Source organism: Condylura cristata, unplaced genomic scaffold, assembly GCF_000260355.1.
Source record: "Condylura cristata isolate star-nosed mole 26May11 unplaced genomic scaffold, ConCri1.0 scaffold00033, whole genome shotgun sequence".
Taxonomy (NCBI): domain Eukaryota; kingdom Metazoa; phylum Chordata; class Mammalia; order Eulipotyphla; family Talpidae; genus Condylura; species Condylura cristata.
Window position 1 is genome coordinate 9973178 of NW_004567134.1, and position 17773 is coordinate 9990950.

General features: G+C 42.5%; 1 protein-coding gene across 1 annotated transcript in view; it reads left to right on the forward strand.

Annotated features, from left to right (window-relative positions):
• Nucleotides 1-17773, forward strand: part of COL6A6 (collagen, type VI, alpha 6) — a 79915-nt gene that overhangs the window by 36448 nt on the left and 25694 nt on the right. Inside the window, exons 20-25 of the mRNA XM_004692190.2 lie at nt 5028-5063; nt 6472-6534; nt 8125-8187; nt 14131-14193; nt 16838-16900; nt 17619-17669. Coding sequence (XP_004692247.2) covers nt 5028-5063; nt 6472-6534; nt 8125-8187; nt 14131-14193; nt 16838-16900; nt 17619-17669 — 339 coding nt within the window. The remainder of the gene's footprint in view (nt 1-5027; nt 5064-6471; nt 6535-8124; nt 8188-14130; nt 14194-16837; nt 16901-17618; nt 17670-17773) is intronic.

A 17773-nucleotide genomic window follows, 5' to 3' on the forward strand; every position in this document is an offset into this window, starting at 1 on the left:
TTCTGCCCAGAGAGTCCAATGCTTAGCAAATGCCATATACTGGTTTTTATTTGTATTCACTTTTAAGATAATTCCATAGGCATAAAAATATCTAAGAATAAAATTAGGTCTCTTGTCTTTGCTTATGGAAACTTGGGAGTATTTTTATTTTTTCTCGAGGAGGACTTTTTAAAAAATGCACTGTGTTGACTTCTTGGAAATGCAGAAACTGTGAGAAAAAATCTTTATCTAATCAAAAGAGGTGATTTTAATAAAATATACTTCAGTACTTAGACTAGGTTCTAAATTAGACCAGTCTTTTCTCATTTGGCAACATTTTTTCCCATTCCTTACTTCATTATCCATCTTCTCCAGCTTCCCATCCCCCCCAAAAAAGTATTTTAAAGTTGAGCATAAAAAAAAAACTAGCTTAATATATTGTGTTTATTCTGCATTGTATTTTCTGGGCATTAGAAGTTCATAGACCCAGCTGTTATACTTCATCAAGAAAATATTTTTATTTTAAAACATAGTCTTCTTTCCAGAGCAGATAAAGTGGAAATATTGACAGAAATTACACATAAAATGTGCAGTTTGATTGCTGGGGAAAAGCATTGCTATTGCCATTTGAATGCAGCTAAAGATAAAGAAATGTACTTGCTATTCATTTCACTTTCTGAAAGGGTGTAGCCAACTTACATACCCCAGGAAAATATTTTGAACTTAAAGAATATCATCCAAAAAATCCTGGCATGGGAGATGTGCTTTTGTTGCTTTATAGAGCCTGTGGTCTCTTCGGAAGCCGGCGCCATGTCACCATGCATCGCTTAAGTCACACAGCTTCTGAGAAATAATGACCCCTATCTTGGGTTATGGGTTCAGCTGTGTCATTCAGGGATAAAAGGACAACTTCTGTCTAAACACAGCCAAGTCAAGGTGTTTTTTTTTTTCTTAAAGTCACCAAAATCAACACAAGAAATTAAAAACAGATGAACTTAAAAAAAATCGCAATATTAGACTACAAATGACAACAAGTTTTGGCCAACTCTTGTTGAATCTGGATCCTGATTTGGGCGAAGCAAGGTGGGGGAGAGCTGCCAGTTGCCACTTGAGACCTCAAGCAGTACTCAGAGTCCTCCAGGAGTAGGTCCCCCACAAAACATCGTGAGCCAAATCCAGAGGCTCTGTAGGTTGTGAGAAGAAAAGGAACGTTCCAGTAGAAACGCTATTGGGCAGAGGAGACATAATGGCAAGAAATGAAGAAAATTCCTTTTTTTTTTTTGTCTCCAGCTAGCACTCTACTTCAGAAATTGTGACTTTTGGGATTTTGTGTGAATTCCACAGTCTCTGAAGTACCAAAAGTTGCAGAGAGAAGGAACTGTAAGATAAAGGAAAGAATTTACTTGCTAAGATGTTTGAGTCAGGTTCTCTACCAGAGCTATTGACCAACTACGGCTATAACACCTCCTGCAGTTAGTTATACAGAAATGGGTGGCTCCTTTCAACGGTGATTAATAAGCAGAAATAGTATTCATTTTTATTATTAATCAGATGAGTTATCAGGACCAAAACATAAGAAATTGCAAGAGGAGCAGAAAACTACACAAGCAAAGGGCAGACAAACCCCCGTTCGTAGAGCAGTTATTCAAGGAAAAAGCAGAACAACTCTGGCAAAAATTCTCCAGTCTCAAAAGCAAATTAGACAACATGACTGTCTTTTTAAAGAAGTGTCTGAAGGACTGACAACATAGCGAAAACTGCAAACTGACAGTGCTGGGAGCGCACCAGAAGGGGGGAAACAAAAGAATCAGAAATAAATGAAGACACCTGAGGATGCAGCCAGCCAGTGCACTGTAGAGGTGGGGTACAGACAGTGGGGAACCAGCCAGTGTGCAGCTTGTGCTATTAGCATGAACAGAACAAATACAAGACATCATCAGAAAAAGAAGGTAACATCTTGAAACAAAGATTCAAAGATACAGAAAAAGCATGTTCTCTGGGGGGAAATGGTACAAGAATATCAACCTGAAGCCATGTCTAAGTGACTCTATATACAGAGTGTATATAAAGTCTGAGCATTTCTTAACAGAAAAGATAGGGAACTTGGTCTACAGCCCTCTCTCATCATTCAAAGAATGACTACAGAGTTACGAGTAGTTTATACCCTCCCAAGCTGTCCTCTAAATATATGACTAGTCAACACAATCAAAGCTTAGGCAGTATGGACCCCTAGACTCCTTCTATAAAATTTTATGATGGTCAATTTGAATCGCTGTGTCAAAATTAGACTAAGCCATAGGTCACTGGGAAAAAAATGTAAATGTTCTACATTTGACAATCTGAAAGTTGTGTGATAGTGGGAAAAGTACAAAAGGTTATGTCTTCATCTTTCATTGTTGAATCATTGTCAAAATATCCTCAAGCTAGAGCACTTACTACAAATGTACCTGAACCCCCTATATTTTTTCATAATTTTTTCTCTCTTAATAGTAGATAATCTCTTGTCAAGAAATGCTGCCAAGAAATACTGAGACTTCTAATTCTTTTGAGTTTTATTTATTAAATTGTAGTAAAATTAAATATAATTTTAGAACAGTGTGATCCTATCTTAATTAAAAGTACCACTATTTAGAATTCAGTTTGCAAACATGCAAAAAAGATACCATGACTACCAAATGCTCATGATAGTTATTTCTACATGAAGGATCCGGGATGTTTCGGCATCTTTATTCTGTGTATTTTCTGCATTTGGAGATTTCAAAGTCAACGTGTCATTTTTCTAATAGGAGTAAGGTAATTATCCTTTTGGAAAGAAGAAAAATCTCACTCGCTGAAAAACTGAATAATGAAGAGCGTTAGGGATTCCTCAGTGCAACAAGAATCTCCTGAACTAATGAGTGACTGGAGACTGGCTGGTGGAAGGGTGTGGAAGGCAGGAAAGTGGCAGCAGATTTGGTCTCGATTCATTGGGCAAACATTTTTGAGCACCTACAATGTACCAGAGCTCCCCTAACTACTGGAGTTACAAACTCAAATAAGACATAAACCTTGCTCTCAAGGAAATAAGGATCAGGCTGTAGAGCATGTGTCTCAACCTACTATTAATATTTGGGCAGAGTGATTTTTTTTGTCAACTTGGCTGTCTTGTGCATTGTGTCAGGTATCACTGTGGCTTCTACCCACCAGGTTCCAGTAGCATCCTTGACTTGTGACTATAACAATGTTCTCTAGGCAGTGCCAAGTGTCCCGGGGAGAGGATGGGGCTTAGCTCTCCTCTCGCAGTGGGGACTCGTGTTGTAGAGTTGCTGGGCCTGGGGTAGGGGAGTTGGTAACAAGCTGCTGTTAGTGCTCTGCCAGTCTGCAGTGGCTTGTGTTGGTGGAGAGTGAGGAGACTCAGAAAGCTGCAGTGACTAGAGCGGGAAGAGTAGGAAGTGGATTGGCTCTTTCTGAATTAGAAGAGACTCCTGTGCCATGGCTAATGAGAATCAATGCCTCCAGCTGAGCACAGCCCTCCGTCCTGTTCAGTCCAGAGGCTTGTTAGTTATGCTTCGCCCCTCTCTTGACACTGCTTAGGGCAGCTGGAAGTGTGCTGGGACAGTGGCTCAGTACGAGCTTGCCACGAAGATGCCATTTTACCGTGATGTCACTGTTAACATACTGCTTTGGCCCCGGGGACCCTGTCCCAAGTCAGTCTTTAGCCAACTAGGAAATTGGGCACTGGTCAGCCACCAGGAAGTCAGCCTCTGTGGGACCAGAGGACTGAGTACTCTGGCTGGGGTCTTGTTTCTCTCAGAAAGATTTTCTTGATTTGCTCTACTGGATGTGAACTCTGTCTTTCCCTTTCTTTGTTCTGGCCAGACACTGCCTTGTAGATATTTTTAATATTTATCTGTTCCCCATGAATCAAAAGAGCAAGAGTCACCTGAGACCAGGTACTGTGCATGTGCATATGGTTGTGTCCTCTTCATGCTCCTGTGGTTCCCATCCAGTAGGCTTTATAGGTAATAAATCTTTGGTAGATATTTTTCTAAAGTGAATAGAATCAGGATAATTGTGCTGAAGCACTGGAAAGAGCTTCTTTCCTCCTGCTGATAGAGAAGATTCAGATTATCGAGATGACTCACCAGGATTTTAAAGAGATAGGCTTCTGATCGCTTCCCCAAACATACAGCTGCCTCCTAGAGCAATGCATTTTGACTGAAATATGATTAGCTGGGTTTAACGTTGACAATTCTGGCAGAGGCCTGGTTATCTTACCTTTCCATTCAAGAAAATGCTGATATTTATTTGCTATTTATTGAATTTTGCAAATGCTAGACATCAGTCTTACTATAACCTGACTGAGACAGCCTAAGTTAAACAGCAAGACGTCTTTGTTTCTTAATTTCTAAATTTAGGAAATGTTCATCTGCACTGTACCCAGATCCTAATGTCACATATGAAAATAGTAGGAAAATCTACTAGGTGATATGCTTTTAATTGGATATTTTAGAACTAAGTGAGTGATTTTTGAGTACTTAGGATGATTAGTTCATTTGATTTTTTTTTTTTTTATAATCATATTTGGCTTTGAGGGTAGGGAAACAAAATAGTCTGGCTCTCTTTACACTGCTAATTTAATCTGTAAAAAAGTTCGCGAAGTTAATTCTCTGTTTTTCCTCTAGAGTCCTGCATTTTGGCCACATCACTCCTGATTTATATCTTTCATGGAAAAATGAAAGATACTTAAATAAGTCCACTTTGGAGCTTGAAAATAGCTAAAACAACTATTCAGTGGACCATTAGCTATTGTCCACAGTCTGGTCTCATAAGGATCCACAGATTTTAATTGCCTTTGATTTTAATTACCTATTGCCATAGGATAGAAATTCAGAACATTTTGAGAACATTTTGCTTTCTTGGTGCAGTGGATAATTAAATGTTTTAAGCAATATGTAGAAACTTGTTTTTTAATGTCAGCCCCGGAAGGTTCATTACTAATTTAAATAAAATATGAAAAGCTTTTTTCCGGAGTTAATAATAACCTGCCTTTTTTACTCCTATTTTAGGCAGTTCATGGCCGACGAGGACTACCAGGCCCACAGGTACAGTGATTTATTGTTAATGCCAAATGGCATGTAATCCCTGCCCAGTCTATGGCTGGAGTCAAATCTCTTCCAAGTCTAGAGTTTGTTTGCTTCTTTATGATATTGGCTGTGTAATAGAATATTAGAAAACATTTTGGGCTACAATTTTAAGAACTCAAATCTTGAAAGAAAATGAAAATTTGAGCACTTTAATCAGTACTTTAAAAATTAATGGCCAGGGATAACTACTTGTCTCAGTAATTATTAAATTTGGGTTTAAGGTAGAAACTCTAATAACTTAGTGGGTAACATTTTTGATTTTTGTTCAGTTAACTCTAAAGCCATAAAATTTGCACAGACTACACTTAAGAGAGTATGGTAAAACTTGAATACAACTGGGATATTTCAAATGTCTTATTCAAAATGTTGACTAAGTATGTTAACATGTCCCATTTGTTCACGTTGTTGATATTTCATAAGCCTGCAATATTTATGAAGGGGCAGTTGTCACTTACAGTGACACAAAATTGGGGAAATATATTGAAAATGTAGTGAGCATAAATAATCCATTCTTGATTACATCATGGTGAAATTCCAGAATGTTAAAGGAACATTACCAGAAAAAACAGTTTTACCCATGAAAGGAATGACAAATTGATTGCAACTGTTCAACAGTAATAAAGGCTATAAAACCAGCTAATATTTTGTGTTATAAAGGCAAAGTAACAGATAACCTAGAATTTTATATCTAGCTAAACTAGAATGAATGTAGAATAGACACTGTCAGGTAGATAAACACTCAGACATTACCCCAAACACACACTCTAAGGTGAGACTTCAACAAAGTCAGAAATAAATGAAATCGAGAGAAGTGGTATTAAGAAATTTTCTACTCCTGATTTCTAGGGCAAGGTATCAATGAGGGCTATTTAATCATATCCACGTAGTGTAACAACTGAAACATAAATGATTACTATCTTAAAGTTGTCAAAATGAAATTTTCTCAATTCATTCTCACTCTTTTGTGGAATTAGTATCTGCAGCAGAGTTCAAGGACAGTATGAAGAGAACACTCGGCTCTTGATCCCTAGATAATTAATCTATTTGAGTATAATATTTTAAGATGCCAGGAGAGGTTTAAAGAAAGTAGGAAGCAAATTGTTTTTCAGACCAAGTGTCCAAGTTGTATATAAATATTATTTTAGTAAAAGTTTGTGAGAATGCAGATACAATAATGCATTAGCTGTGGCTATTTCTGCTTGATAAAATTGTAGAAGATTTTATTTCCTTTGCATTTTTTAAAATGTGTCACATTTGCAGAGATCCCATACTGCCATTGTGACTGAAAAAAACTTTATAGTCTTATAGATAAAGAAGACTAAATTCTCAGGAAACGGTGTTACAGGTTGATTCTCTCTCATCACAGGGGGAGCCAGGCATCCCAGGCCCAGAAGGTTTTGAAGGCTCGCTGGGATTTAAGGGCCCTCAGGTAAATATCAAGCATAACAAGGGTGTAAAAACATAAAGAGAAACCTGAAATCTTGATAGAACCCCTGCACTCGAGCCTTGCAGATGTGTTAACTCTTTACAGGGTCCTACAGCATTACTCCTCTCTGTCTCATCAACAGTGGAAAAGAGAAGGAGAACTAAGCAGTTATCCCTCTGTGATGGGTGTTATGGGTTCACAGTGGCCTCAGCTTTCTGGAAAGACCTTGAGCAAGAGAAATAGGGAGCCCTGAAAGAGGAAATATGGGTCAGTTTCGCATAGTACAGGCTTGGTGTTACACATCTGGATGCCCACAATGCAGCCTGTTGGCTCTGTTCTAGGAAAGGATTGCTCCACCACAGCTGTGGTTCTCACACTGTGACCTGAGGTGCAGCGTGCAGCCCGGGAGCTCCAGCTCCCTTCTCCAGGGAACTGACTCAAGCAGTTTTTCCTTTCTCAGGAATAAGCCACGGTTGGCTCTATACACTGGTCACACGAGGGGAAAGGAAACGTGTGCCAGAAAAGGCCGTGTGTGCATAAAATAGCAACAGGATGGGAAAGGGAAGTCTTAGAAAATGCTGGAAAGATAGTCTTCAGGAAGTCAGAACACAGATTTTTTTTCCCTCCCCAAACTTTTTGTTCTGAAAACCTGAGAAATAATTCTGCTGCCTGGCAACCACAGAATCAGCCATGGTTTTCAAAGTTCGAATCCATAGAGTTAAAAAAAAAATTAGAGTGATTCTTGTATGTTGGTATTTCAGTGCATGGAAGTTGGGCAAGTCTCCTTTGACTTCAGAAGAGAAAGTTTGCACACCTTGTACCAAGATTCAGACCAGCGAAGACCCTGCCCTATGGGCCTCTGTCTCTTTCTTGGTTGATTCCTTTCCTTTCACTTGCTGGCGAAAGGTCACTTTTTCTATTTCCAAGTGAAGGATATTTGCCACTCTTTTGGGGTTGGAAAGGAGGGGAGGGAGAAGCATTTCAGGAGAACTGGTTGGCCTGGCTTTACTTTCGTTCATGCTAAACCAGTAATATAGCAACATCCCTTCTTCCATTTTATAGACTGTCTTTCCTCATGACCTAATTTAAAGAGAGATTAAAAAAAAAAAAAACAAACATACACATCACAAGATCTCTGTACAATGAATGAACAGACAATGTAATAGTCCAGAACAATACCCTAAGTCCATTTTACTGTGTGCCATATCTTGTGCCTGACCCCACTTCGGTGTGGTTGATGGATAGAAAATCCACTTAAATATATCAGATTTTTAGCAACTCAGGATTACTCTTGAACTAAGAAAGGCATGTATTTGGAGTGCAGAGAGCACTAGAGTAATTATAAAGCAGTACTGAACAGTTCGCCTGTTCATTATTTCTCGACGTTGGCAGCAAAAGCCTGGCTGCCTGAACTTCAGCTTAGACCAGCAAGTCCCCACACAGGGGACTCCGCCACTCCAGAACTCAGGAGCATGTGTGAGGGCGTCTTTCCAGGTTTGGTCCTTGTCCCTAATGCAGCATTTCCATTTATAATGTTTATATCCAAATGTTCTCTTTTAGGGAGAAAATAATGCTTTAATCCTATGTATTTAGGGTCTACGAGGAGAGGCTGGTATCAAAGGAGAAAAAGGAGGTTTGGGAAGTAAAGGTCCCCAGGTATGTAACAGGAGAAAGTGACTGTCCCTCGCTTTGACCTTGGCTTCCAGGTGGTTGTCTTGGTGGTTTCTTCCCTGCGGGTGAAGTTGCTTTCCGCGTGGGAAGCTGTGAAGTATATTATGTTTGCCTCTGGCACTCTGTGCGTTGACTGTGAGGTCCCCTGCAAGAGCGGGCTGGTGTCTGGCAGCACCGAGGTGGAGCAAACGGCAGCACAGCCATGGCTGTGAAGCTGGTAATTCCCCCTCTGTGAGACCCACCCATGCTCCTCTCAACCCTCCATGGGCTTCGCATCAAGCACACAGCTTACACTGGACGCCATCAACCTATCCCCACAGGAGAAACTCCTGGGCCAACAGTAAAACACCTGAGACCCTCTCCAGACCACTTAGATGAGAATTTCTGGAGTGGAGACCAAGGTATCAGAAACTTTAAAAAAATCTCCCCAGGTGATTCCAATATGCTCATCCAGCTCCAAGTGATCACAGTGTTGCTGGTCCCAGGACCACACTTTGAGTAGCAAGGACCTACACGCTCCACTCTGCCTAGTGCTATCAGAGTATATTTTTATTCACTTAACTATCTGTCTTCCCTTCTAGGTTGTAAACTTCATGAGGGTTAGGACTTAGTTTTTCTGTACAGCAGACTCTCAAATAACGTCATTTTGTTCAGTGTTGTTTACTTATCATTTTGATGAGGAAAAAAAATAGATCTCCAGTCTGGGCACTGTGTGGAGTTGACATGTGTCTCTCCACATCTGTGTGGGTTTTCACCGGGTTCCTGCATTTCCTTTCACATCACAAAAATGTGCATGTGAGGGTCATTGAGTGTCTCCATTGCTCCAGTAGGGGAGACAATTGTGCATGTCCTACAGTGGAAGGACATCCTGTCTGGGGTTGGTTACCACCTTGGCCCCAAACTGCTGGGCTACGTTCAGCCACCTGCGACCCACAACTGGAATAAGCTGGCTGGAGGATGGATGGTTGGATGGATGCGTGGATGGGTAGTTGGGTGGATGGGTGGTTGGATAGTTGGGTGGATGGGTGGATGGATGAATGGATGAGTGGTTGGATGAATGAGTGAGTGAATGAATACAAATGATTGCTTGATATTACATGTGTTTTGCATCTTTATTAAGAAGCTTGGTGATGTTTTTGAGACAAGAGATATGCAGTAGGGACTTAACTCGTAATTTGTATCCAATATTTATGTTAAAACTGGCTTCCTCTCACTTGAAGTCGGAGCTCCCTGTGTTAAGTGACAACTTCCTGTACTGTATTCGCAGCTCAGATCACTCATGCAGCTCAGATCACTCATGCACAACACATGTGTGCATAATGAAGCAATTAGTCAATGAACAAATGAAATTAGTAAATGAGTGAATGAGACTCAGTTGGGACTTGCGTCCTCAGCTCACACAGGGTGAAGGGCTCTACTTCTTCCTGTCCATTAGTTAACCTGGGCAGTGGTCCAGCCTGTAAGTGAATGTGTTTTTCATCAAAATAGCTAAGAAGTTATTTGCATAAACCTGTATCTCTTGACAGTGTTTTAAAGCACATTAATTACTGTTCCTGAGGATATTTGTTCCCAATTTTGATGAATGTGTTCCTTCAAAAAGCATGAAAATGATAAAATTTCATGATAGAACTAAATTAATGAAAAATAACTATTTTGCATTCACATTCTTGAATCATTAAATACTCGCTGGCACCAGAAATTGAGAAAAAAAAAAAAGTAAATGCCAAGGGAAACACATATCAGATGATTAGCTCATCTGTTTATATAAAATATTGAGCTATAGGTGGGTGGAAGTCCAAGGAGCTCAGTAATTCTCTTCCTCTAGAATACGAAACTGTACCCAAGTGGCTTTTCCCTGCAGTCTTCATCTGCGAGTGAGTCCCCTTACTGTGACCTTGGCAGGCTTGGTTATGGCCATAAATCATTCAGCCGCCTGGCATTGCCAAAATGCTCCCCTCTCCAGCCTCGTTCTGTGGTTATCTAGCTGGAAAGCGGTTTTCTTTCTTTGCTTGCTTGCGCTATCCTGTCAACACAGTGAATATGCTGTTTCAAAGACATGTAGAATTTCCTGTGTTCGGGACATGATGAATGAGACCTCAAGGTTGTCATTTCCAAAGGAAAACCAGAGACAGGCATGGCAGGACATTCGGGAGAATGTTACTCTTTGCTCACTCTAAATCCACTGCCATAGAAACTTCCTATTAACACTCAGAGGGATCAGCCACTGGTGTGGAATGACAAGTATTTGCTGATTGCAGGGTGTAAAGTTTTTGTTCGGATAGGCAATTGTGATGTCTGCTGTTAGTATCCTGAAGCTTATTAATTTATGCAGTTGATGTGTTCTGCATGAACCAGCTGTGCAGTCTGACCCAGTGTTTGGCTAGAATATAAAGGAAATATAGCCCATTCTTAGGAAAAAAGGAAGACTTTAGACAGAAATGGCTTCCTCTTTTATACCTATCTCCCTTCTTCTTTGGCTCACCCTAAGATCCTACTCTAATGTAGCCTGTGTCTGGAAAAAAATAGAAAATTAGACACAAAATAAGTCCAATTTAAGCTGGACTTGCTTTTTATTTTTATTTATTTTTTAATTTGGACTTACTTTTTAAATGCTGAAGGTTTGTGTATGTTTTTAGTAAAATAATCATTAGTTTTGTGTACCACCTGTGCTGATTTGTGATACAGTGTAGGATTGTTGTTATCATCTTTGTAAAGCATAGCCTAGTGATTGAGGGCCTAGAATCTGGACCAGGGTTGCCACTTGTGACTTCCTAGCTATGTGGCCTTGGGTAGTTAACCATTCTGCACCTCAAATTTTCTCCGCCATAATGAGTAGATCCCTGCTCAACACATCTATTCTTTTTTTAAGATTTCATTCATACAAAACTGGGGTACAGGCCAGCGGTGCAGGAGCAGTGAGAGGATTCACCAGAGACAGAATGGGGAACAGAACAGGCAGGTCAATGAAGAACACTGCTGAGGGGAGCAGTGGGTGAGGCAGGAGAGGTCTGCTGTGCATGTGGGTCACCTGGGCTGGGGATCGAACTCACACTGAAGCAGCTGCAGCTGGCTTACAGTGCTGCGTCCTAACCTGTTTTACCACCAGGGAGGGCCTGTACACACCTATTTTTCTCAGCTGTTTGAATCCATTAAGTTTGTTCCCTTAGCTTGGCTATTGTAAACAGTGCTGCAGTGAACACGGAAATGCAAATTTTCTTTCAAAATCATGTTTTTGTATTCTTTGCATAGATACCTAGGAATGGAATTACTAGGTCATATGGCAGATCCATTTCAGTGCTTTGAGGAAACTCCAAACTGCTTTCCGTATGGGCTCTGGTAGTGGGTGTGCTACAGTAACTACACCTGAAGGGATATTCCAGAATTCTAACCACTACTTTAACCAATGATACTGAAATTAAAAAATTTTAAAAATTTAAAATGACTCAGGCACGTAGCTGCTCAGAATAGTGCCAGAAGTATAGTAAGCACTAGATCAATAGCTCCCATTACTGCCACATGCATCGACATTACCTCGTTTAACAGGAGCATTGTAAAGAGTGCCAGTCTTTAATCCGAGAAAGGGCCCGATAACAGCGCAACAATGTGCATTGCCTGCCAAGCAGATTAAGCAGGTCTTCAACTTTATTCTCAAAGACACTCAGAATCCCAGATTTCACACAAAGTGGCAATAACAGCCTGGCATTTTTGATCAAAAGGAGAAAAGGGTAGGGAGTGGTTTAGAGAGTCAAGCCAGACTCAGTGAGGCCAGAGTTCGGGGGGGGGGGGCGGGGGCGGGTGTGGAAGGCGCCAAAGGCGGCAGTAGTGATGGCAGGGTGGGGGTCTGCAAGGAGAGGACATCTGGGGCTGGAGGTAGATTGCAGAGGGAAGCTACAGAACAGCGGCTGGGTGAGTCTCAGGTTCCTGGCTTGGACCTCAGGGAGACTTGAGGGTGCCACCATTCCTTAATTTAAAAAAATACGGGGCTCAGAACCTTGTCTCTATAAGTGTGATTGTCTTGGAATCACTTTCAATTCCTGTGGGGTACTCAGGAGGCATTTTAATACATGGATTAGGTGTGAGGTGAGTGGTTCAGACTGGAGATGCAGCTTTAGGCATCATTTTGTAGAGGATGAGGATATAGGATGAAAAAAATAAGGTAAGAGGATGAAGCCCTGGGACAGGTGGAGATTTAAGACAAATAAAGGGCAAGACTTGATGGCTGAGAGCCGTGGGGGTGAGCCTGGCTCTCGTGGTGTTTCACGGGACACAGGACCAAACTGAAATAAGGTAGAGACAGAAACGTAGCAGTAGGAGCCGCTGAACATGGAGGTTATGTTTACCTTTATGTGAATGATAGTTAAATTTACCCTTAAAAAGCCAGCACACTGGAGCTGGACGTTAGAAGGGCGTGGGGGTGGGTGGAGAGCAATGGGGACAGGAGAAACTGAGACTTTAAGTTGGAAAAGGGAGAGGGTTGGGGAGATGGAGAGTATAGAAAGATGATTGTTATCTCCCTTGGTAACCAGTCATTGTTCAACAACAGTCCTTCCTAGTAGACATCTTATGAGCAACTTTATGTTTAAAAGATGAAAAGATGAATGTCATGTCTCTTCTACCGAGCAAAACTAATATGCTAAGTGTCATGTTTATTATATAGATTTGCTTTATTTATTTTTAAATCATAGTAACCATGGCATAAAAAAATTCTGAAAATGACTTCAGTCCATGGGTATTGGGATTGTTTACAAGTACTTTAAACAGTTTCACCAAAAAAGATTTTAGTTGTCGTATTTGGATTTCCCCAAGGAAAAATCTGGTTTCGAGTGTCTATACCAGAGGAAGATAGTTGTGCTGTCTCTGAATTGCTTTTTGTTTCTTTTAACTTTCTAAAGCTGTTCCAATAAAACCTGCTTTCTGGAAATGTTGGAGAGACTTCTGTTATATCAAATAGACTTTTCCAAATTAGACACAGAGTATGCTTATCTGTCTGTTTTAAGTTTCGTTACATTCTTTAATAGGAGCTTGTGGCTTTCTTGACATAGGTCTCATACCTTCCTTGTTAGATTTACTCTGTTGACAGTTTTAGTTCCTACTGGTAACTAGGAATTCACTTATTTTTACTTTTCTAACTTAGCAGTAGAAAGGAGTTGGGAACACTTGTCTTAGACCACCGGAATGTTAATTATTTGTAGTAAAGTTCCTCGAACTTTCTACTATATAAATCGTATTGCTTGCTAATACAGATAAGGTTATCTTAAAAAAAATCATTTTCAATCAAGCAAGGAATCAGCAATAATATAATAGTAATATAGGTCAAGGCAGATGCCATTTCAAATGCCTTTTCAGTGTTTGACTTTTTTTTTTTTAAGATTTATTTATTCATACAGAACTGGGGTACAGGCCAGAGATGCAGAGGGTGAGAGAGTTCACCAGAGACAGAGTGGGGAGCAGAACAGGCAGATCGACAAAGTACACTGCTGAGGGGAGCAGCGGGTGGGTCAGGAGAGGTCTGCTACGCCATGTGGGCCACCTCCAGGGCAGGCGGGGATAGAACTCATGCTGAAGTGGCTTAAGCTTCTTAATGCTGTGCTTTAACCTGCTGCGCCACCAGGGAGGGCCTTCAGTGTTTGACTTTTAACCACATCCGCTCCTAAGAACGAAATGGTGAGAACCTAGAATTTCTTTGGAAGAGAAGACTTACAAGGAACTCAGTCATTTATGCAGCATCTGGCATGAATTACTTTATTAATTTTCTTTTATTTACTGGTCTTTACTTGACAGCTGTGATACTTTTTTCCAGCGCAGGAGTCAATTGAACCATAACTCTTTTCCCCATCTGTGCCTCATTTTCCTCTTAGAAGAAACAAAAATGCTTAAAGGGAAGATGCTTTATGTTCTGCTAGATTTTCAATTCTTGTTTTCTTTCAGGGGCCTCCAGGACCAGAAGGAGGGGCGGGGAGTCAAGGCCATTTGGGGAGCCAAGGAAATAAAGTAGGTGACATTCTTCATACCCACCAAAGCTGCGGGTTTGTCCTCAAGGGAACTGTGACTGCCAGAGTCCTCTCAACACAGGGGAGTGCCTCTCGTTGCCCTGTACCCTGGCTGGATGCCTAGAGAGCCAGCAGCCTTCGAAGATCTGGGTGTGTGCAGTCAGGGACGCCAGCTCACCAGGCTCACTGGGGGCTGCGCCCCATCTGAGCTGAGGGACCCAGGGAGTGAGGTGAGGCTGGGGCACGCTTTCCTTTCTCCCCCCAACTCTCTCTACATCTTTCTCTCCTTCCCTTTCTTCTTCCCTCTTCCCTCCATCATATCCTCCTCTGCTTTCGGAGAACAGAATCTTTGTTTTGCTCACTGTTGTAACCCTAGTGCCAAGAACAGTACCTGGTACAGAGTAAGTAAATAGATGTTAATAGAAAAATGGTCTGGCTTGAAGGACGATAAACAGGCCAGAGAATCAGCCTCATACATTAGGAATATATTCTCAAGACAATATATTCTCTGACTCAAAACAGTGAGGACTGAAGAGGAGGCTCAAGCAGAGGGTCAATAGAAGTATTTCCAGGCTGGGAAAAGGGGTGTCCTAGAGGACACAGACCTTGAGTGGACATAGGAAATAAGAGGCAGGGGGCTTGGGGACACAGATAAAAGTAGAGCAAAGGAAATCATGGGTGGGAAAGCCAGGTGGGGAGGTTGGAAGCTTCAGGAGTGAAGACTCTTAAAGCACAAGAACATCCCTGGTTCCCAGGGATTTGAGAACTGGGCTCTCGGTCCTGGGCTCAGCACCTGGTAGCGCCTGGTTCTACCAGCAGCCAGATGCTTGTCCCCAGATGGCTCTGTGGCTCACCTCTCCCCCTGCCCTAGTCCCCAGATGGCCGCATGGCTCACCTCTTGCCCTGCCCATGCGCAGCTGTGCTCAGATTCCAGCGTGCAGATCAGCCCAAAGGCTCATTTAAAAGGCATTTTTTTGACTGCACTACCAGAGATAGATACCAGTAAGGAGAGGAATTTTCCTTGTCCATGGGGACCCCAAGCAGTGGTCAGGAGGCGGCCCCAGAGCGCATTGTTGAGACTCACTGCTCTGGAAGACGGGCCTAAAGGCGGTGACTCCTTTCCTTCCTGGGAACTTTGTTCTGTTTCCTCCCTGGCATTCTGTGACATACTTCTCTCTTAACCTGCTACCTTTTAGCCTTAAAAGTGAATTAGCCACTCCCCTCCCTTAAGCACAGGCTGCATAACTTCCTTAAGCACAGGCTGCATAACTTCCCCACACTTCATAACAGAGTATATCTGGATAGCAGGAGTCACTGGCCAGTGGAGGAACTTGACATCATTCCCTCAGCCAGCTGACCAGGGCTGACATCAGTGACAACTAGTCACATAGAGTGGGTTCTCTTGATATGAGGTGATGGGAATGGTGTGTCTCCTCTGGTCTTTCTTGTTCTAAGCCCATGCAACCTAGTATAATAATCAGGAGGAAAATCTCAGGCAAACTCCAACTGAAAGGCCTTCTACCAAATACCTAAGAACTGCCAAGGTCATCAAGAACAGGAAAATCTGCTAAATTGTCATGGTCTAGAGAAGCTTAAAGAGACGTGACAGATGGGATCCTTGGCAACACGGAAGGCCAAGGAAGTCTGAATAAAGAGGGGCTGAATATGGCTTCCCTGGGTGGGACAGGTGCACCTGGCGGGGTCACGAGCTGAGGTTCGGCACAGAGCAAAGTGCCAGGGAAGGGAGGCACTCTCCACTGTTGCCACTATGTTTCTCTAGACCAAATGCTATTGAAAACTTAAAAGTGGTTTGTTTCATGAAATAAGTTAACCTTTTATAAGCCTGTGTTATTGTTACAAGTAGTTGGACTTTCTTCAACGTCTTACTGAGATTGTTTTCAAACCCACAGTAGATGTTCCATTGTATGAAACTACAGCCAGGAATGTCATGCTGCTTGGATATCTTTTTTTATTTAAGACTTGTTTATTTATGCATACAGGACTGGGGTACAGGCCAGAAGTGTGGGGGGTTCAGGGAGTGAGGGGATTCACCAGAGACAGGGTGGGGAGCACAACAGGTGGAGCTACTAAAACACACTGCTGAGGGGAGCAGCAGGGAGACAGGAGAGGTCTGCTGAGCCCTGTGGGTCAGCTCTCTGCCCGGGGACTGAACTCACGCTGCCATGGCTGTGGCTGGCTTCATGTGCTGCACTTTAACCTGTTGCGCCACCAGGTTACCTTGACCCAGATGTGCACCCTTAAACTTGATGTATAAGTGAGCTGTCTCTGCAGCCGCCTCCAGATTTGCCAGGGTCATCCTGAAGACAATTCTGTGGATTTTCTTGTAACTCTTAACCAGGGAGGTGAAGGGGCGCATGGTTACCTGTTTCCAAGGGAGCAATTACAATGGCAGCTTGCGCTGGGGCTTCTTATCAGTGGGGAGACCCTGGAACCATGGCCAGGGTCCGTCCCCACCCCTGGTACTGCTGTTCCACCTTCCACCTGGTCTGGTCACAGACTCACAGTCCAGTGTCACTGTGTGTGATACATATGATCACAGTAAAACTATTGTCTCCATGTCATCAGTTCTCATTCCTATTCCCAAAAAGCCTAATGAAGACACCTTCCTTTGTTCTGTTTGCCAGGGTGAACCTGGAGACCTGGGAGGAAAAGGAGCCGTCGGCCTTCCTGGCCTTCGAGGCTTGCCGGTTTGTGTTTTATCACTACTTTGGAGCCTTGCCCGCTTTTTAGTTCAGTGGACATCCAGTGTGGGTCTCTGAAGAGAGCCTTAAAGTAACCATCCCCATCGAACTTTCCAGCAGTGGAGGGATCACATCCTCATCTTGGGGCCCTTCCTTAGCCAGATTCTCCTATGCAGCAACTTTCTAGGTACCAACTGTCCGGCCAGCATGCTCATGACGCCAGACAGACGTGCTGGTCTTTAACATCACCATAGCCTTCTTCCAGCCTCCTGCCACCAGAAAATATTCATCCAAAACCCAGCCTAGCCTTGCCACAATCTCAGAAATTCTCAGTAAGGTCTTCCAGGGGGGGTCCAGGCGATGAGGAAGTCTTATACTTATCCAGCAAACTGAAAACGGATCAGAACTAAGGAATTAAAACACAAGTATTAACCAGAAGAGAAAAGACTGCTGCTTCCTTTCACTAAGATTACTGTATGCCTGGACCTTTGTCATTTAACCTCCTAGTGACACCATGAGGATAATCATTGCTCCCTCTTTCTCAGGTGAGACCGAGGGGCAGTGCAGAGTCTGTTACAGCAAGTGGCCTTCGGTCCACTCTCCCCATGTCAGTGGCCTGCCACTGAGGGTGATCCACCTCCACGTTTCTTCAAACCGGAGGGCTGCTGTCTTGTTTTCTTGGGAATAAGCCTGGGGCGTTTGTAAGGAATTGCTTTGCTTGCAGGGTGATGACGGCAGCCTGGGTTATGGGGCCGTCGGGAGTAAAGGAGCGAAGGTAAGACGTGTGCTGGCAGGGGATGTTCGCTTGTCACACTTAAGAGGGAACAGCATTTAGAGATACGTTTTTATCGTTCATTTGCCGATCATCTGTCAGGAATG